This window comes from Nothobranchius furzeri, chromosome 17 (genome assembly GCF_043380555.1).
Source record: "Nothobranchius furzeri strain GRZ-AD chromosome 17, NfurGRZ-RIMD1, whole genome shotgun sequence".
Lineage (NCBI taxonomy): Eukaryota > Metazoa > Chordata > Actinopteri > Cyprinodontiformes > Nothobranchiidae > Nothobranchius > Nothobranchius furzeri.
In genome coordinates this window covers 54,717,192-54,739,278 of record NC_091757.1, presented here as the reverse complement: position 1 = coordinate 54,739,278, position 22,087 = coordinate 54,717,192, and the positions used below count along the sequence as shown (strand labels likewise).

Genomic DNA, 22,087 nt, shown 5'->3' with positions numbered 1-22,087 from the left:
GTGTGTGTGTGTGATGGCCTGAGTCTCGATGACTCCAGTGACATAACAGCATGAGGGGACTTATGATCTTTGGTTGCTGACTGAGTTTCATAAAGGAGCATCATGGACGCTTGCTGGTCTTGGCTGCTTTCAGGGTGACCCTCATTAACCTGAGGGTTTTGATTCGATATCGTTCCGTGACATTAGGAGCATTACTATGTTCACATGCATCTCCAGGACATTGATTTATCATTCAATTATCACAGCATCGATTAGAAAACAGCCACTGCTTCTGTTTAGGGTCATAAATGGTGAAATAGCTTTATGTTGTGGCATGGTAAAATGGTAAATGGTAAATGGCCTGTATTTGATATAGCGCCTTCTAGAGTTCTTGAAACCCCCCAAGGCGCTTTACAACACAATCAGTCATTCACCCATTCACACACACATTCACACACTGGTGGGGATGAGCTACGATGTAGCCACAGCTGCCCTGGGGCGCACTGACAGAGGCGAGGCTGCCGAGCACTGGCGCCACCGGTCCTTCCGACCACCACCAGCAGGCAACGTGGGTTAAGTGTCTTGCCCAAGGACACAATGACAGTGACAGACTGAGCGGGGCTCGAACCTGCAACCTTCCGATTACAGGGGGCGAGCACTTAACTCCTGTGCCACCGTCGCCCCGTAAATGCCATAGTTTAGCATTTATCCATGTTATTGGCAGCCTTTTGATATAAACTGGATCCAAGTTTCAAAGAAATCCTCAACAGCTCCTAACGCATTATATTCTGTACATTTTCACTTGTGTTCTATCGTGAATTTGCAGGTTTTTGGTTTCCAGGAAGTGTTTTTTCTTTTCTTTTGTTGCCATATTGCAACGACTTGCAGGCTGCATGGTTGCTAATGTGGTGTGTTATTCAGAGAGTTTGGCTGACGTGGCTCTTTAAGCTTCACTGTCGCATCCATCGCAGATGAGATTAGTGATGTAATGTTGTACAGTACCTCTCCGTAACGCACCATCTGCACACAAAAACCCACAAAGACAAGCAGACACATGGCACAATGGGAAATCAAAGAGAGCATTTCTTACTGTTTTTAAGATTTTTTTATAATATTCATGAAATAACATCCGATTGGCTGAGTCCTTCATTAGACGCGTGTCTCTATGTCCCATTGTGTGTTTCAGTCTTCCACGCAGGAGTTTTACCTCGTTAGTAGCTGTCTTTCTCGCCTGGGGCTTGAGCTGCAGAGTCTCCTCCCAGCGATCCGGTCACAGATCAGTTCCCCGCTGCTCCGTAGCCTCCTGTTGGACACTCCTGACCTGCTGGCTCCGGCTCATGGCTTCCTCAAGGTGCTCAATGAGAAGTCGGCCAAGTGAGTATCTAAGAAGGAAACGTGAGACAGAAGAGGTCAAAAGGTGTGCTTTTAACATATTACAGTCATATTAATGACATAAAGGTGGCAGCTGACACAAAGCTGTTGAGTTAACACAGACAATTGAATTACTGTTAAATTAGATTTCCAGGAGATGGCAGATCTCCTTGGAATTGGCTTTACTCATTATTGTTTGGGATGTTTTTATAAAAGGTTCTAGCCTAGCAGGTCATCCTATACATGCAAATGAATAGTCTGGCATCAACCCATGAGCTCATTCGTAAGGATAGAATCTTTCAAACTGTCTCTGCACACATCTGGACAATGCTAGGCCCAATCAGAGCAACAAACAACGCGATGACAGAAACCAGTCAACGGTGGAATCTGCCATGCACCATCAAAGAAGTACCTCTACCTGCTCACGTCTCAAAGAAACAACTTTCTGCCAAAGCCGTTTCAAAATTAGATGGTACCCTTCTAACAGAAGTTACAGTGTCTGTACGAACCAAATCATGTCAGATTCTACCGATCTGTTCTGTGGGGTACCCCAAGGCTCTGTTTTGGGTCCACTGTTGTTTCTACTGTACATACACCCTATTGGACAGATACTTGGTTCTTTTCATAATGTCTCTTATCACCTATGTGCAGATGATATTCAGCTGTACGGCTCCTTTAAGGATTCTGAGATCTATAAACTGTCTGAATTACTAGAGTGTTTATCAGCGATCACCAGCTGGCTAGAAGAAAACTTCCTTCAGTTAAACTCTGAAAAGACTGAATGTCTCTGATCATTGCCCCTGAGAGCATGGTTCCCCTGATTAGTCTAAAACTTGGACATTTGTCCTCTGCCGTCAAGACAGAGTTAAGGAATTTGGGTGTTATTGACCAATCAATGTCACGTGGAGGTCACTCAAAAACGTTGGTCCGAAACAGTTTTTACCACTTAAGAAATATCTCCAAACTGCGAAGCTTGGTGTCAAAACATGAACTTGAAATGGTTCTCCATGCCTTTATCTCCTCCCGTCTAGATTACTGTAACACACTTTTCACAAGTTTTAACAAAAAAGACCTTGACCGCCTTCAGTTGGTCCAGAACTCAGCAGCAAGGCTCCTAACTGGAGCAAACAGAAGAGCACACATCACTCCTATTCTGACGTCTCTGCACTGGTTACCCGTTAACTTTAGAGTTCATTTTAGAGTCCCGACTAGAACCTTCAGGGCTCTACATGGTCAAGCTCCTCCCTATATTACAGAACTGTTAAAGCCTTATGCTCCGACCCGAGCCCTCAGGTACGCCCACCAGAACCTTCTAGAAGTTCCAAAGACCAGATATAAAAGTCGAGGTGATCGCTCCTTCCAGACTGTTGCACCCCGACTCTGGAATGATCTTCCTTTATCCTTACGCAGCGTTGACAGTCTGGACACTTTTAAATAACAGCTAAAGACCCTTTTATTTAAAGCTGCTTTTACCTAAACCTTTTATTTTCTTATTTTTAACTCAAAATTTTCATCTTTCATCTGTTTATAAAATTTTATAATTTTCTGACTTTACTTTTTCTGATGTTAATCTACTTCTGTTTTGAGATCATTACGATTTTATGACTTTGTTTTATTTTGTTCTGATCTATGTGAAGCACTTTGTGATTCCATGTCTGTGACAAGGGCTGTAAACATAAAATTTACTTACTAAATGAGCGCCATTCTTGAGCTGACAACATCTTTGTTGGTTGCTCCTTTGCAGCTCTGTCCTCATCGTACAAAGTAAAGAGCTCTGCCGTGATGGCACTAAGTCTGCCAAACTTCTGTCTACAAACATGGAGCGATGTGATTTGCCCGGCTTAAACGTAGCAGAGCCAGTGGTAGTCCGGCTGAAGCTACGATGGAGCGTGGCTAGACCGACCTGCAGAGAAAAATCTTTTGCTGCTGCTATGGTTTGTCTAGATTTTTAGTAATGCAGCACCTAAAAAAAAAACTTTAATATGGAATGTTTTTCATCCTTACTTAAAACCTAATTTGTTTAAAAGAAAGAAAAAAAACCCCACAAATGTATTGTACAGATGAGGATAACCTAAAACTGTTAACAAAACAATAACAAACAATAACACACTGAAATATGTGTTCTGTCATTTGCATCACTGGGGTCTTTAATCGAGGATATCGAAGACGTGTGGATGTTTGGCCTGATGATCACTGGATTTCTCCTGATTGGAGTGGGAGGATATCTGGTTTTCTGGAAATTTGGGAAGACAGGGGTGATTGGAGGGCGACCCGCACCCACGGAAAGAACCGTCCGTGTGGAGACTTCTCAGACTGGGACGTTACTCGAGGTGAATCGTAAGCTGGACAATGTTCTAGCTGCGATGCCGGTATTAGTGCGCAAAATGGATGTCATCTCGGAGAGAGTCACTGGACGGTATGGACAGGTTTAAAAACCCAAAATTGGCTTCACTGAAGGACTGGAATGATCAGTTTAAAGACTGAAGGCAGAGAGGAAAATTATGTCAGCCTGACCCAAACAAAGTCTTGTTATCCGAATCTGACGCCCTGGTAGCCTTGAGCGGCAAGCAACTAAAACCCCCACGAAGGAATGCAGACAGATGCTGTGAAAACCCGACCTACCCCTCTCCCCGCCTTCGGATTGGTGGACTTCAGCCTGGTGAGGTCATCAGCTGGAGGAGTCAATCTGCTCTTCGCTTCTCCCAAGATCTCCCTCCCACCTGTGACTGTACAGTAGATGAGCGCTGTAGATGGCTGCTCTTGCTGGGGGAAACAGGATCCCAGTCCCCCCCCCCCCCCGCCTTCCTATTGGAGTCTCATGTTGTGTTGTCTGAAGTCTGTTGCATATCTGTCTGAGGTGTTTTTTTTTTGCAGAGCAAAGCTGCCCTCCTGGTGGAGGGTAACTCTGAAGTGTCTTTTTTCCCTCCACCTGAACCAATCCTCATGTAACCCTCTTATCTCTATTAAGGTAGCGCGACTCAGGGTTGTGAATGACCACAGTCACCAATTCTTGTCATGTGCCTTGCCCATGTATGTCTGATCTCTGAATTGTGTGTACTGAAACTCTAATTTCCCTCTGGGATTAATAAAGTATTGATTGATTGATTTGATTGATTAATCAGTAAGTTTACCTACTGAAAGGTAAACAGTGCTGTTTCCTATCATGTTGTGTACCGCGCTGAACATAGACCACAGAAAGCTAAAGAGAGTTTCCTCTGGAGATTAGAAAAAACGTTTACTGACCGCTTTGCTAAAGAAAAAACGCTAGAAGACCGTCTCCAGTCAGCTTCATGTTCCTGTAACTACAGTTCAGAAGTTTAAGATCCATTGCTTCAGTAGGTAAATGGTTAATTATTAAGATAAATCCTGTAGGAAATGACGGAATCATCCACATTTAATTGAAATCAAGTTGATAATAAAAATGTCCCATAATCTATCTGAATCTGACTGAGAAATGCAAGTTGTGGCCCAGCAGGTTATTCCCGCTGCCTGCTGTCGCTCTGCACGTGATAGCAGTTGGTGTCGAGACATCCAAATAACCTGCGGGAGAGTTCTTCCCCTCCTGATTTCATTACTGAAGGGATCGGATTAACAATCAGACTAACTTATGAGAAAACGAGGATGCATGGGTTCGTAGAGCGATGCATCACCAGCAGCGGTGACATTTAAAGGGTTTGTTTCTGCAGGTCTGGGAATAAGACGGAACTTTTCTCAGATCTGTCTGGGTTCCCCGTGCTGCAGGAGAGAACGACGCAGATCCAGAAGGTTCTCAGAAAGATTCAAGATCACCGTAAAGATGTCGGGCTGGTGCTGAAGGCACCTGGGTTTGACTACACGACCGTCTCTGGACAGGAGGTACCGCCTGCTGCTTTGTGTGTGTGAGGGAAAGAAATGGTGGGAGGATGGCTGTTTGGATGGAGGTCTCTGCTGCAGCTGTGTGTGTGTGTGTGTGTGTGTGTGTGTGTGTGTGTGTGTGTGTGTGTGTGTGTGTGTGTGTGTGTGTGTGTGTGTGTGTGTGTGTGTGTGTGTGTGTTGGTTTTAATCTATGGTGACAGATTATTTTTGCCTGTCTCTGATCTAATTTACCAGAGATTTGCTCATCTTCCTTCTCCTCTGTCTTCAGTTCCTGATTGAGGTGAAGAACTCATCATCAGTTGTTCCCCATGACTGGGTCAAAATCAGCAGGTCAGCTTCCTTACAGAGGACCGACAGGAAAGCCTCACCTCCACCTACCGGTTATGATCGACATAGTACACAATAAAATACTTTCACGCTGCAGCCTTCGCCAATTATTCTGCATGTTTCTGTAATTTAAGAAAATTAGACCCTACTCACAAAGAGCTACGCTAACGTGTGTTTTTTTTATATCCTTCAGCTAGCAGCAGCTCTTATTAACTCATTCACTGCCAATGACGACTAAAGTCGTCATTTGCATGTTTTTACTGTGTGGGTGTCGGACGAGCCCCCGCACCGTGAGAACAAACATCTCAGCTCTGAAGCCGATCTTCATCCGCATACGTCACACGTCACATGATCAGGAAGCAGAACGTCCATGTGTTAGGAGATCGTTTTGGGCCGCTGCTGTAAAAAAAGTGAGTCGCGAACCGGAAAAGTGTCTGCCGATCACAATTCAACAACAGATTATGAAAGAACGGATAACGCTCGAAACGCGCGGGTTCTTCCTGACATAAGAGGCGAGTCTCCGCTTTGTTTTTGTTGTTTTGGCGTCGACGTCATCCTAGCGCACAACGTTCTGTCACTCTTACAAAAACAGTAAAAACGGTGAGAAACGCTGGCAGCGAATGAGTTCATATTTAAGTGATCCTTTTGAGTTGCAAACTTGCTTTTCAAGCACATCTCATCCTCCACTGGTTTTAATCCCTTCTTTCCTGTTTTCCCTCTGCAGTACGAAGGCGGTCAGCAGGTATCGCTCTCCTCTTCTGGTCGACTGCTACAAGAAGCTACAGCAGCTCAGAGAGCAGCTGCTTCTCGACTGTCAGAGGGAGTGGACCAATTTTCTGGAGTATGACAGAAAGCTGCCACACACACACACGCACACACACACGCACGCACGCACGCACACACACACACACACACACACCTGATCACCAATTCAAATAAAAAGCTGCTAAAACAGAACAAGTCGGTGGTTTAGTGGGTTTGCCTCCACAGCTCCCAGCCTGCCTGATTTAGTCTGTTTAGTCGAGTGCCTGTCAGCTGTCAGCGCTGTCTACTTGGAAACCTGTATGCCCTTACCCTAATTTACACTTGAAATCTGTTTCCTCTCTGTCTCCTTAGCCAGTTTGGGGCGCACTACCACACCATGAAAAGGGCTATTGGTCACCTAGCAACCATGGACTGTCTCTTTTCATTGACTGAGGTGGCTAAACAAGGGGACTATTGCAGGTGATATCCTCAGATGCAGACTATCAATATTGGTGCTTGCGACTGACTGTGTGTGCATGTGTGTGTGTGTGCGTGTGTGCGTGTGTGTGTGTGTTTGTGCGTGTGTGTAGGAAAGGGGGGGTTGCCCCGTGTCGTGTCCTATAGACTCCCGACAGGCTGTGTGTGGGTGTGTGCACCGGGCTGAGCAGCGTGCTCTGCCAAAACGCCCACATCTCTCCCACTCACACACACATGCACACATGCACACATGCAAGCACGCATCCCTATAATATCCTGTCCAACTTGTTTCACTTCCATCAGCATTGTTCTTCTGCTGGCATTAGTTTTGTTTGGCATCTTCTTTTAACTCCCATATCTCCATTTGTTTTTCTTTAAATTAAAATTTTTAAGTAGAAAAGTGAACACCTTAAAAGAAAAAAATAGACTTTTACAATCTCCTCTGTTGAGCTTGTAGAAGAAACTGAACAATTTGGTTAATAGAAGCTTAATTGGCTTTGACTCGTCACTAATCAGAAGAGAGTTGCTGCAAGAATGAATCATAAAATTGACGTTTAATTGTCATTTTTACTAGAGATGGACGGATCTGGGTTTTTCTGCTCCCGATGCGATAATGTAGGGGTCGGCTGATGGCTGGTGTATGCTGCAGAGTTTTTGGCCTGATTTTCATGGCCGATATCTAGACGTTCTCCACCTTATTTATGTGCTCAGCTGCAGAAACACATTATTTCTGAACCCAAATCAGTTTTTCAACGCTGAATTTTACCAACTGTTAAATCTTAATGTGCTCAGTATTAAAATCCAACATTTAAAGAGCAAGTCACCCCTACCAGATTCTTGCTCAACTCCCACTTCCTGTTTGAAAAATGCAACAAATGGTGTTGCCTAGCAGACCGAAAGGGCGGAGCCGCTAACAAATACACACACACACAGGCTCACAATGACACTGTGACATCATATGGTACCAGCTAACATTCTAGGGTACCTCTTAGCCAATAGCGAAGGCAGATTTAAATTCAAATGCAGTGCAGAGTTTCTACCTGACAATGGCAGAGAAAAACAATTTTAACTAAAATGCACTAAAGTGCTAAACTATTGACTACACGTGTCTGCAGCACGATTAGACACACATTTATATAGTTTATCAGGAAAAAAAGTTGATTTGGGGGTGACTTGCTCTTTAAGTTCATCAAACGAATGAATACACTGACCAAGTACTAAATATACAAAACAGGTGATTAGGAAGAAATATCACCTGATAGTAAAGTATCCATCAACAAATATGCTGGTCTAGTTTTTGCCGCCATTTTAACCAGTTGAGTTGTTTATGAGTGTTGTAAGTTTGATGGGGAATTTAAAACTAACGAAAATAAGTGAATGAATGAATTATGCTACTGTACGGGTAAGATTTTTGCCATGGTCTGTAATTTCAGGGTGTTTTTTCCCTCAATTTAAATTCCAATTGACAAAGAAAGACCAAAAGTTCATAATGTTGTGGTGAGATCCGGGTTCTGGGCTTCCACTGCCGGTTGGAATAAACGCACCGTTTTACACGCCCACCCTTCTGCTACCTCATTGTGACCCATTCTGGTGCAAACATGAGGGGACCAGCTCCTTCATATGGACTCAAACATTCTGGGTGTGTGTGTGTGTGTTTTACGGAGTGTGTTAACATTATTGTTCTCTTTGTTCAGGCCAGAAGTGTGTGAAAATAAGCAGCAGATTATGATCACCAACGGCAGACATCCCGCTATAGATTTATTGATGGGAGAGCACAATCAGTATGTGCCTAACCATACTAAATTACAGGTACACACACACACACACACACACACACACACACACACACACACACACACACACACACAAACCTTTGAGCCTTTGAGACAGACTCAGACATTTGCCTACTCACTAACTTATTGAGACACACATTTACAAACACACACAAAAAGACTTGCGCAACTCTCTCTCTCTCTCTCTCTCTCTCTCTCTCACTCACTCACTCACTCACTCACTCACTCACACACACACTCTCTCACTTTGTTGCTCGAGTGGGTGTAGGTTAATCTTGCAACAGAAGCACAAGCCAGAACGAAGAGAAGCCAGAGCTTTCAGTCCACCCACCTCTTCAGCTGTGCATGCAAACATGCAAATATCTCATTCTAGCTGCGGCCTTCTCCTCCGGTCTGTTTGTTTAGGGTGATGGCAGGAGAACGATGATAATCACCGGGCCCAATATGGGGGGCAAAAGCTCCTACATCCGCCAAGTTGCCCTCATCTGTATCATGGCTCAGATTGGCTCGTACGTCCCGGCTTCGGAGGCCCGTGTGGGCTTACTGGATGCGATTTACACCAGGTATGACCACAAGCACAAACAAGACCCTATTACGTGTTCGACAGCTGTGCACAGTTGAGGAAACAACACAAAAATTCAGGAATTATAACAAACTGCTCTCAGCTATTAAGTCTTTTTGCTATTTTTAATGTCAAATATGTTGGGACATTTAAAAGTCCATCATGCATGAATGACTTGTGAGTTGTTTTCTGTGGACAACAAACCATAAAAACCAGAGTAGTAATAAAAACAACAAATTCAATAAAAATCAGTAAAAAGACAAATAGACAAATAAAAGCTATTAAAAACTGTGCGATACAAATGATAAAAATATGAAAGCCAGTGTCAATTTTGGGGGAAAGCTAGCTGATAAAAGTGGGTTTTAAGGCGTCATTTAAAATCCTGAAGAGAAGACGCTTGCTTCACTGTCAGGGGGAGCTAGGTCCACAGTGTAGGGGCCATTACTTGGAAGGCCCTGTCCCGTCTTGATCTCAGTTTTGAGCGGGGAACCTCCAGCAGCTCCTGCTCAGCAGGGCGAAGGGCACGAGCAGGGACACGCCTGCCCTGCAGAACCCTCAAAACATGGAGCAAAATCTTAATTCTGGCCCGATAAAATACCGGGAGCCAGTGCAGATGCACTGGAGTGATGTTGTCCCTCCTTCTTGTACCGGCCAGGAATCGGGCAGCAGAGTTCTGGACTAGCTGGAGCCGTGAAGTTGCTGCCTGACTCAGCCCAGCATACAAAGCATTACAATAGTCCAGGCGGGACATGATAAAAGCATGGACCACCATTAGGGGCGTGTTCTTTTGATTGACAGGTAGTAGATGAGTTGTCAGCGCTAGCAGCTTGCCTCCTGCTTGCTCCAGAAAAAGGCCTCAACCTTGGCTTCTCTTTTTAGACTTTTAGTACATAGAAAGCAGAGCGCAGCAGACTCGCTCAATCACAGTTTTCTGGCTAAAAGTGCCCACCAACCTCTGTTAGCTTCGGTTAGCTCAGTCCCTCTTCCAGCTCCGTTTTTGTATTTTCCAGGAGTGACGAGGCAGCCAAGATGGCAGTGGTAGGAACCGCCCAATAGGCTTCAATTCAGCTCTTTAGAAACCTTCCAGTGACGTCATGTAGGGTCCGTCCATTATATATGCAGTCAATCTGTCTTACTCATTAATATTCATGATATGCTAATGTATTGCAACACGACTCTTTGGCTTTCTTCATTCGCTCTGTCTTTCTTGGGTGAAAAATGCAAAATTGATGATTTATCTCCACAAATAACACAAGCCTGAACGTGTTCCGTCATGTTTTGAAAATGCTAATGCTAATGGTTAGCTTCTACTGACTGAAATGCGCCCTGCTTTTTTTTTGGCTTCAACATCAATACAGACTTCCGTGGTTGCAAACTAAGGTGGTAGAAGTCATGAATACTAGACTGACCTTGTCTTATGTAATCGTTTCTTCGTCTATTTCCTTTTTACGGCTAATGCCGATGTTAGGGGTTGAAGGAAATCATTCAGGTTCATGTGAAACTCCGAGTGACTGGTCCTGTTTAAAAACTAACAATTATTACACGCTTTCTCAACACAGAGTGGTTTTCCTCTCGTTTGTTTTCTGATACAAAGGGCTGCATGGTGGCGCAGTGGTTGGCACTGGTGCCTCGCAACACGAAGGTCGCAGGTTCGAAACTCGGCTGCGGCCTTTCTGCGTGGAGTTGCGTGTTCTCCCCATGCATGCGTGGGTTTCCTCCGGGTACTCCGGTTTCCCCCACAGATCACAACACGCCCTATAGGTTATAAATTGTAAGTCGCTTTGGATAAAAGCGTCTGCTAAACAAATAAACATAAACAATGGTTAAAAACCTGGCTAGCACTGTTAGAGAAACTTCCAGACTGCAAGTTAACTGAACTTTCTTAGTAAACAGGTAAACAGGAAACAAGAGTTTCTTGTTTTAACAGATACCATCACCGTTACACGCCACACACGGTATTCTGTTTACTTCATGTGGAATGGTCGGTTTTCTCCATCATGTCATATGGAGGTGGTTTTCTGTTTGAGTGTAGCCAGTGCTCTGACAACTGCCGGGGGGGGGGGGGGGGGGGGGGGGGATGCTTCGTCCCGCAGCGCTCCTCCCTGAGAGCGGGGGTGGGGGGGGGTAGCACACATTCCGCTGCTGTTTCTCACCAGTATCAGCTGATGGAGGGCTCTAGTTTCGTTGCGCCGTTCGTGTCGGCGGACACGGTTGGGGCGGGGAGGGGGGCGGGGCATGACGCTTAGCCTGGCGGGCCGCCAAGCTTGTAAAGCGCTGGGGGAAACCCTGCAAATGAACCTCTCTGTTAATAAAAAGTACTGCAGGAGGAAGTGAGATTTGAGTGTGTGCGTGAGAGAGTTACGCCGCACTCCTCCGCAGAGTAAAACTACCTGTGGCTCGATCTGAGGTTGCGGGGATATTTAACCCTCCCACTGTTTTCATGGGTGACCCCGTGAGGAAAGTTGACCATTGAGCAGGATTGATGGTTTATCCCTTGAGGTCCACGTGGCAGGGGTGAGGTGGTGCTCACTCCTCACCCCTGCCACATGGACCCAAGGGATAAACCATCAATCCTGCTCAATGGACAACTTTCCTCGCGGTGTCACCCATTAGGACAGTGGGAGAGTTAAAGCACCAACAAGCACATCCTCAAGTTTAAAAAAACCTTTGAATCAATCAGTTGTGTGGGAGCAGCATAACATCTAAAGTATGCAGGATAGTGAACCTCAAGGACCAGAATTGGAAAGACGTTTGTGCATCTGCCTCATGGTGCAGAATGGATGAGATCTAGAGAAGAGCGACATCAGTGAAGGACATATTCACACATTCATCAAGTTCATAAATATGCATAAACGGATGCACACAGATCAGCCAAAACACTGAAAATAGAGTTACTTATAATGAACCGGAGCTTCTACATCCTCTCAAAATCCTTAAAACCTTTTTCTAACAGTGCCACAAAAGCTAAACGCCACAGCAACGTTGACCAAGCTCATTTTTACCCATTGCTGTTGCATTAAGAAGACGTCGCACTCCTCATACATAGAAGACCTCTTTCACCTGGTCTCACTTTTGCTTTCTTCCACATCTCAAGGTTTCTCTTTAGTTCTCACTGTCAGACTAATTCCTCCTAATCCATTTAGTTTCTCTGCACACAGAAGAGGGCGTGCAGGAAGACGAAAAAAGAACGAGTTGTTGGCTGTATTGTTCCACACGGTTCGATATGACGGCGCTCTGTGCGCCGTGGAAACCTGCAGACAGCCACGCTTTGTTTCAGAAGCTCTTTTCTTTTATTGCTATTAGGGTGAGAGTGGCTGTGATCACGCTGCATGCTGTTTCTCATCCTGAATACATGTTAGAGCAGAACACGGGCTAATATTTGGTCTCTTTTATTCTGCTTCTGCTGCACTGTGTGATTAGACCTAATGGTTTGCAGATGTGTGTAATTATCTTTTTTTTTTGTGGGTTTAAGCTTGATTCTGTGTGTTAACCCAGTGGGAGACAGAGACTTGTCCGTGCACCAAAGGCCTGTTTCCAGAAGGCTTTTATGTTTTAGTTTTGAGTAGGGCTGCATGATTTTAGGAAAACCTACGATATTCGATAACGGTGCTTAATATTGCGATATCGATATTACTCACGATAAATGAACAAATACTAAAGTATGCAGTGTTGATGTCGTCTGGCGTGTGACGTCTGCTCTGGGTTCAAAGCAAACATAAACTAATGCATGAATTCCATTACAACATAACATTTTTATTGAAAAAATATGCAGCTGCACCTGCTACTGTATTAGCAGGTGCACCTGCTACTGTATTAGCAGCTGCACCTGCTACTGTATTAGCAGCTGCACCTGCTACTGTATTAGCAGCTGCACCTGCTAATGTATTAGCAGCTGCGCCTGCTACGCGCCTGCTACTGTATTAGCAGCTGCTCCTGCTACTGTATTAGCAGCTGCTCCTGCTACTGTATTAGCTGCTGCTCCTGCTACTGTATTAGCAGCTGCTCCTGCTACTGTATTAGCTGCTGCACCTGCTACTGTATTAGCAGCTGCACCTGCTACTGTATTAGCAGGTGCACCTGCTACTGTATCAGCAGCTGCACCTGCTACTGTATTAGCAGCTGTACCTGCTACTGTATTAGCAGCTGCACCTGCTACTGTATCAGCAGCTGCTCCTGCTACTGTATTAGCAGCTGCTCCTGCTACTGTATTAGCTGCTGCTCCTGCTACTGTATTAGCAGCTGCTCCTGCTACTGTATTAGCTGCTGCACTTGCTACTGTATTAGCTGCTGCACTTGCTACTGTATTAGCAGGTGCACCTGCTACTGTATCAGCAGCTGTACCTGCTACTGTATCAGCAGCTGCACCTGCTACTGTATTAGCAGCTGCTCCTGCTACTGTATTAGCAGCTGCTCCTGCTACTGTATCAGCAGCTGTACCTGCTACTGTATTAGCAGCTGCTCCTGCTACTGTATCAGCAGCTGCACCTGCTACTGTATCAGCAGGTGCACCTGCTACTGTATCAGCAGCTGTACCTGCTACTGTATCAGCAGCTGCACCTGCTACTGTATTAACAGCTGCACTTGCTACTGTATTAGCAGCTGCACCTGCTACTGTATTAGCAGCTGCACCTGCTACTGTATCAGCAGCTGTACCTGCTACTGTATCAGCAGCTGCACCTGCTACTGTATTAGCAGCTGCACCTGCTACTGTATTAGCAGCTGCACCTGCTACTGTATCAGCAGCTGCTCCTGCTACTGTATTAGCAGCTGCTCCTGCTACTGTATTAGCTGCTGCTCCTGCTACTGTATTAGCAGCTGCTCCTGCTACTGTATTAGCTGCTGCACTTGCTACTGCATTAGCAGCTGCACCTGCTACTGTATTAGCAGCTGCGCCTGCTACTGTATTAGCAGCTGCACCCGCTACTGTATTAGCAGCCGCACCTGCTACTGTATTAGCAGCTGCACCTGCTACTGTATTAGCAGCAAAACAACAAACTGCATGCATGCAGTTTCTCAGTGACTTTAAAACATCACCTCCACCATAAAACTTTTTCTGATGCTCCAAATACAGAAAAACGTCCCTTACCAGGTTATGTGAATAAATAAAAAATCTGAAAATAAGTTTAAATGTTAAATAATAGTTAACATCACTTAAATGCAACAGCAATTTCTCTCATTGCTGCTGAGCATTTTCTCCACTTATGTGGTTATGATAGAAGGCTGTTGCTGCTATTGGGAAGTGATCTGTGCCGGGCCAAACTAGGAGAATATTAAGATTTTCTGAGGGAAAGAGAACAATTGTCTACCTTTCAGAAGAGGAACTGGCAAAAAAACTACATGGAAAATATGTGAAAACGTTTGTTTTTAACCCCAAATTGAACAAGTTTACCTAGATCTTAAAAAGCAGCTCAGATGATGAAACTGCAACTATGATTCTGATAACAAGCTATCTAATTGAACTAGCTCCTCTAAGATAACCGGCTAGCAGAGCTTCTGACTGACAGTTTATGTGCAGCAGCAAATCAACTATCCTGATTAACAAGGTTATAAAAGCTCATAAATGAAAAATCACTTTGATGTGTGGGGGAACTTTTCCAGGCCCTCTTTAGCAGGGTGGGACTGGGAGGAGAGTGCTGTAGCCTTTTAGCTAGAAGCTAACCGGAGCCTGGGGCTAACACTAGCGACATGAAGGTGGGTTGGTTCACCGGCACGTGTCGGAGTCAGCCCGGTAAAAATGATTAACGACACCGAGCGGACTCATGTTCACCTTTGAAAGCAGCGCTGAATCCAGAAACCTCAGCACAAAGTGCGTTCGTTGCTCTGAGCCAGCATGACGAAAAAGGGAACGGCGCCGCTAACTCTGTTGGGTGTTGCGTTCCATCCTAAGGGTCTACGTAGGGGGCGGGCGTATTACGTGAACGGAACCATCTGATTGGCCGCATGGCTACATTTGATTGGTCAAATAATACTTCCGCGTAAAAAACAGCTGGTTTACAAAAAGTTGATGTATGACACGGATGGAAATGTTTGAACCAAACATTTATCGCTGTTTTTGCCTTGTTTTGCGATGGGCCTATCGCACGTCCTGTTATCGCGATGACGATAATTTTTCGATATATTGTGCAGCCCTAGTTTTGAGCGTAACGGTTGGAGGCTTTAGGTTTAATATGTTAATAATCAGACGATATTGGCTGCTTAATGTTCGTGGGCTTTAATTTTGTGTTTTTTATTTGTGATTGAGGGTTTTGTCTGATTTGAGTGGGAAGAAGTGATTCTAATCCTTGAAGCTTTGATGTCAAACTTCATTCTCATCACATAAACTGAAAGATATTCAGTTAAATTCAAAACAATTGTACGCGTGAAGACCTACAGCACACTGAGTTCTACACTAAGATCAGTTTGTTTTGAAAAAGGAAAGAATGACATTTGAAGTTGTAAGGATGGGTGTTTTGGATAACTCAGCTTTAATAATGCTAGGTTTATAGTTCGAGTTACGGCCATTTTTGTGTCTGTCAGGGTTGGCTATGCATGGCAGCCATGCTGTATTGGGCTGTGTCTTAGAAATACAATCAATCAATCAAAGCTTTATTTATAAAGCGCCTTCCGCAACCCTGTCAGGAAACCCAAGGCGCTGAACATGGTACAGTAGAAGTACAAATATAGTGAATAAATAAAAAATAAAAGCAATTCAAATTACAAAATACAAATTATAAAAAAAGGAGAAACATTCTAGTACAGGACAGATGGGTAAAACAAGGGATAGAGTGAACAAATGAAAACTGTGAAAGAAATTCAACGTAAAAGAGGGCCGAATCAAACATGTTCAGGAAACGCCGAGCGGAGAAGGTGTGTTTTTAGGCGACTCTTGGCAGAGATGGCTGCATACCTTAAGAACAGGGTATCCGCGGGTCCTTAAAAAGTCTTAAATTAGCTTTTCCAAATTTAAGGCCTTAAAAATCCTTAAAAATTTACAAATAATCCTTAAATACAGTTTCTAAAGGTCTTAAATGACCAAAGACCCGATAAACAAGATTCTTTTATTTCTATAAAATTTTCATGAATGTCTAGTTAGTGTTCAGCATTTTTTGTGTACGATGTTGCCGTAAGCGGAACTGTACACGTTCTGCTGGTTGTGAAAGGGGGCTATTTTTAGATGAGCACATTAGCTGGTTAAGCTAGCGGGAGTTTGCGCCATGGGGAAGTGCAAGTTTAATCAACACATTCTTACACCAAGCCTCAATTTTTGACGATTCGGGACGCCCCAGCGCGTCAGGAGACGACGATCAGGGACAAACCGCTGACGCAGCGTCCCAGAGCGTCGGTATCCGACGCTGGTGCTGAGACGGACATTAGAACTACTTAACCTTCCCCTCACCCCAGTTACTGGCCTTAAGGTTAGGATTGGGGTGAGGGGAAGGTTAAATAGTCAAATAATGTCCGCGTGACCGCGCGTGTCAAACAGCGACGCCAGCGGAGCCACGTGTCCCTGATCGTCGTCTTCTGACGCGCTGGGGCGTCCCGAATCGTCGTATATTGAGGCTTGGTTACGCGCGTCATATTTTGATGCCTTGGGTGTGAGAATGTGTTGGTTTAATGGTAACTGGATGGCTAATCCCACGTTAGCAACATGGTTAGCACCGGTTCCAGGCAATAGCTGGAAATTATAGCTTAAATTTAATAAAAAAAAAAAAGCTTAATTTTGGTCAAAGTGGCCTTAAAAAAGGTTTTAAAAAGTCTTAAATGTGGCTCCGTTAAACCTGCAGATACCCTGAAGACTGACCTAAAAACATGTCCACCTCACTATAGGTTAGTTGTAATTGTCATTTTAAATTCTCATTTCCTTTCTAAATCACATTTTTTAGTCCAAGTTTTCTGAGTGAGTCTGCGAAAAACAAAATCACAACAAATCTGTGATGATTTTGTTGCTTTTTCTGCACTGTTGGCTTTTGTCTAGCGACGGTGGCAGAGAAGTTATGTGCCCGACTCGTGATTGGGGTGTTGAAGGTTCGAGCCCCATCTGTTGCAGCCTTTGTGTCCTTGGGCAAGACACTTAACCCACCTTACCTGCTGGTGGTGGTCGGAAGGACTGGTGGTGCCAATGCTCAGCAGCCTCGCCTCTGTCAGTGCGCCTCAGGGCAGCTGTGGCTACATGGTAGCTCATCGCCATCAGTGTGTGAATGTTTGTGTTGTACAGTGCCTTGGAGGGCTGTAGAACCCTAGAAAGAGCTATTTCAAATACATGCCATTCACCATTTTCGAAGTCATTCAGGTACAGTTATGTTCACGTCATTGTCAGTGATGAATATGTCCATTTTAAAGGTGTGGGAAACTCATTTAATCAATACATTTGCAGTGGTCTCTGATAGGAATGAATTCCTTGCAAGCCGTAATTGGCATGAAGTCTGCTGCAGCAGAGTAGCAGCAGGCGGCAGGATTTGTTGTCTTACTTCCTGATATTTGGACATCTTGCCTGGGATTGGATAACAGCAACGCGGCTCTACCACTGACTTACAAAATGGATGTTTTATCTCCACAAAGAACACAAGTCTGGAGGAGCTTTTCTGTGTGGTGGTGTTGCTCACAGGTAGCGTCTACTAGTCAGGACATTGTCTGCTGATTGCTGGAAGTTAAACCAACAACAGACTTGGGGCTTTTCACAAAAGAACTGAGGCTCTGGTTGAAAGAACAACAACACTGTGAACATTGAAACATTGAAATTTAATCTGAATATGGAGCTTTTAGATATTTTTATGTCATTTTATGTATTTTATTAGTGTAACTTGCAACCGCATTGTATTTATATATCTGTTATTTTAGTTCTGTTTAGATATAAATGGCTAACCAGGGACAAGGGCTGTAAATTAGCCTCAGGCTAGAAGCCATATGTATACAGCATCTGTTACTTATGGTGATCATGTTTTGTTGTACAGTCCCTGCAAAAATAAAGCAAAGTAAAAGAAAGTAAAACCTTTCCCGTCGCCAAGGTGGGTGAATCCATGACTGGTAAGTGACAGTGTGATGTAGATCTGTCAGGCTTTTCAAATCCTAGATTTTCACTATCTGTTTTCTATCATGGTAAACGGCCTGTATTTGATATAGCACCTTCTAGAGTCCTGGAACCCCCCAAGGAGCTTTACAACACAACCAGTCATTCACCCATTCACACACTGGTGGGGATGAGCTACCATGTAGCCACAGCTGCCCTGTGGCGCACTGACAGAGGCGAGGCTGCCGAGCACTGGCGCCACCGGTCCCTCCGACCACCACCAGTAGGCAACGTGGGTTAAGTGTCTTGCCCAAGGACACAACGACAGCGACAGACTGAACGGGGCTCGAACCAGCAACCTTCCGATTACGGGGCGAGCGCTTAACTCCTGTGCCACCGTCGCCCCAGACATGAGGCTAATAGGCTGGCAGAGGCAGGAGATAGGTGTAGGAGACTATAATTCATGCAGGCTGGACATAAAAATAATCAGAAATAAACGTAAACAAATGTTTTTTCCGTGTTCCAAACATTTAAAATGAACCAAAGGTTCATCATAAATACCTGAAAAACCCTTTTGAGACCTTGATTTTGTGACATTTAGGTAGAGGAAACACCCCAGACCTATCTGTGCTTAAAAAATGTAAAAGTGATAAACAAGCAAGCACTAATAGTTGATAATAATTTAGTCTTTGATCAAATAGTTTAGGCTGCGCAGTGGAGCAGTGGTTAGAGCTGTTGCCTTGCGGCAAGAAGGTCCTGGGTTCGATTCCCGGCCTGGGGTCTTTCTGCATGTTCTCCCTCTGCATGCGTGGGTTCTCCGGCTTCCTCCCACAGTCCAAAAACATGACTGTTCGGTTGATTGGTCTGTCTAAATTGTCCTTAGGTGTGTGTGTGTGCGTGTGTGTGTGCATGATTGTTTGTCCTGTGTGTCTCTGTGTTGCCCTGCGATGGACTGGCTCTCTGTCCAGGGTGTACCCTGCCTAATTGCCCGTTGACCGCTGGAGATAGGCACCAGACCCCCAACCCCCCACCCCACCCCCGCGACCCCACGTGGACAAGCGGGTTCAGAAGATGGATGGATAAAATAATTTAACAGTAAGAATCAGGAGAAACTAAGTGAATGAAGTCTGCAGAGGTAGAGGAATCTGTTCATACCTGTGATCTTCGTTTTGTTGGTGATTAAAGGTTAATTTTGACTTTGTCTCAGGTCTGAGTGGTGATTAATTATTGAAGGGAAACACACCCACACTGTATCAGCTGTCTTCGTCTTCTGTCTGTGTCTAATTAGACTGTCTAAGCTTGCTTTATCACCGAGTGTAAGATGCTGGAACAGATCTGTCTTGATAATAAATGCTCAATCAGTTCCTGCCGCTGTGCCACACATAATAGACCCAGCGGTTGCCTTGTCACACGTAAGAAAGATGCAAGTGAGAATTGACGGTTTTCTTTTTGGTTTGGATTTATTTTCCAATAAATGAATGCATCAATGTGCGAACTTGTTGGGTGATAAAATGATGTTAATGTTTAATTGGATTTCCTGTCTGGGCTGATTGTAAATGTGCAAAAAGCAAGTAATCCATATTGAAACCATCACACTGAGTCTTGTTGTCTGCCCTCCACAGTTTCAGGAATAGTTTGAACAGAAATCCGTTGGTTATTTTGCAGCAGAGTGCCGGTGTGTGTTTCATTCATAGTGGCTGACGGATGCTGATTTTTATGTGCCTGTATGCAGCTGTAATACTTGATTGTCTGAGAGCCCTGAAGGTTATAGAGCACATTCTTCCATGCCTCCATGGTTGTTATGGAAACAGCAAGAGGAAGCAGAATGTACAACTGTTTTGAAAGGACCTTTAATTGACACAGAACTATGAGAAGCGATTATGCTGCATTCTGCTAAAGTCTCCCAGATGCTCCTCTGCCATCTGAAGATGCTGGATGTTTTGATCTGTTTTAGTTTTCTCGGTTTGGACTTGATACAGTATGGTTAGTAACGAGAACTGTCAAAGCAACAAACTGATGCCGGCGAGTGCCAACAAGTCTCTTGGAAACAGAAGCACCTACCGTAGGTGGGTGTTGGACACATGTTCAGCCTGTGGAAAATGGCTCAATTTCACACCAACCATTCATTCATGTTTTTTATTTTTACCTCTCTAGTGTCAGAAGGCTGCTGTCAGTTTGTAAGTGGCAGAGAGATTTTAGACCTTCGCTACTCTTTCAGGTTTACTGGTTTAAATCTGCAGGATTAACTGCGGAGATTTTGGGTTTCAAAGTATCACATTTGGGGGAAAGTTCTAAATTATTAATGAAAAGTTGTCCCAAGAATCCAAGTCTCAAGCCAAGTCCCAAGCTATGGGATTTCTGAGTAAAGTCAAGGTCCAAGACTCTTAAGTCTCAAGTCAGTTCCCAAAACAATTCATTTTAGAGAAAAGTCATGTCCCAGGATATGCAAGCCCCGAGTTAGGTCAAGTCCCAAGTTATACAAGTCCTGAATTGGGTCAAGTCAAGAATCCAAGCTTTTAGTTAGGTCCCAAGATGTGGGATTTCCGAGTAAAGTAAAGTAAAGACTCTATATCTTAAGTCAGTTCCCAAGACAATTAATTTAAGAGAAAAGTCAAGTCCCAGGATATGCAAGTCCTGAGTTAAGTCATGTCCCAAAAATCCAAGCCTTGAGACAAGTCCCAAGATATGGGATTCCCGATTAACGTCAAGCCCCAAGAATCCAAGTCTCTAGTGAAATCCCAAGACCATTAAGTGTAAAGAAAAGTCAAGGCCCAGGATATGCAAGTCTTGAGTTAGGTCAAGTCCCAAGACCTACTTTGCTGACTCAAATCACCCCAAGACCTTCAAGTCATGAGAAAATTAAAGTCCCAATATATGCCGGTTCTTAGTTAAGTCAAGTTCCAAGACCTCTAAGTCTGAATTCAAATTCAGACTTAAGTAAATACAAGTCCAAATCAAGTCATCATCATCGTCATCCTTTATTTATAAAGCACATTTAAACAGCGACTACGCCAACCAAAGTGCTGTACAAGACGATAGGACACCAAACTAGAAGACAGCAGCATAAAATAGATAAAAACACTTAAAAACTAAAGTAACAGATCACCAAGCTAGAAAACAGCGGCGTGATTAGATAAAAATAAGTAAAAAAAAAAAAAACTAAAATAACAGACAAACCTAAGGGTTAAACAATCTCAGCTGGGTAAGCCAGGGAATACAAATGTGTCTTCAGACATACTTTAAAAGTTGGAAGGGAGGGGGCAAATCGGACCGTCAGGGGGAGTTGGTTCCAAAGCTTAGGCGCACAAACTGAAAAGGCCTGTTTGCCACGTGCCCTACAGCGAGCTGGAGGGACGAGCAGAAGGTGCTGGTCAGAGGACCTCAAGGTTCGCACCGGAACATAGGGGCTTAAAAGCTGCGTCAAATAAAAAGGCGCCATTTCATGCAAAGATTTATACACCAGCAGTAGAATTTTAAACTTAATCCGAAACTGAACAGGAAGCCAGTGCAAATTTGCCAAAACGGATAAGATGTGTTGCCATCGGTCTGTGTTTGTTAGAAACCTCGCTGCAGCATTTTGTACCAATTGGAGGCGTACCATTGAAGAGGAGGGAACCTCATATAACAGAGAGTTAGCATAGTCCAAACGCGACGTTACAAAAGCACGAACAACTGTGTGGAGATCTCTCTTGTTAAGGACCGATTTCAATTAAGTCAGCCGGCGAAGATGAAAGAAACACGACCCGAATCTCTGGTTTATCTGTGTATCCATTTTAAAATTGGCGTCCAGTATGACCCCCAAATTTTTTATTGTCGGCTTCAGAAAAACTGACAAAGAATGAGGCAGAGATGGCTCCACAGCAGAGGGGGAGCAGAGGGCAAACAAATTGCCTCCAGTTTGGAGCTGTTCAGATGGAGGAAATTGGCAGAAAGCCATGACTTCATTTCATTCAGGCAGTCAGTCAGTGGTTGCACAGGGCCAGCCGCTTTAAG

General features: G+C 44.3%; 1 protein-coding gene across 1 annotated transcript in view; it reads left to right on the top strand.

Moving 5' to 3' along the window:
* msh3 (mutS homolog 3 (E. coli)) overlaps positions 1–22,087 on the top strand; it is a 74,672-nt gene that overhangs the window by 33,779 nt on the left and 18,806 nt on the right. Inside the window, exons 15-21 of the mRNA XM_070546173.1 lie at positions 1,166–1,353; positions 5,037–5,205; positions 5,474–5,535; positions 6,257–6,373; positions 6,649–6,756; positions 8,448–8,562; positions 8,952–9,109. Coding sequence (XP_070402274.1) covers positions 1,166–1,353; positions 5,037–5,205; positions 5,474–5,535; positions 6,257–6,373; positions 6,649–6,756; positions 8,448–8,562; positions 8,952–9,109 — 917 coding nt within the window. The remainder of the gene's footprint in view (positions 1–1,165; positions 1,354–5,036; positions 5,206–5,473; positions 5,536–6,256; positions 6,374–6,648; positions 6,757–8,447; positions 8,563–8,951; positions 9,110–22,087) is intronic.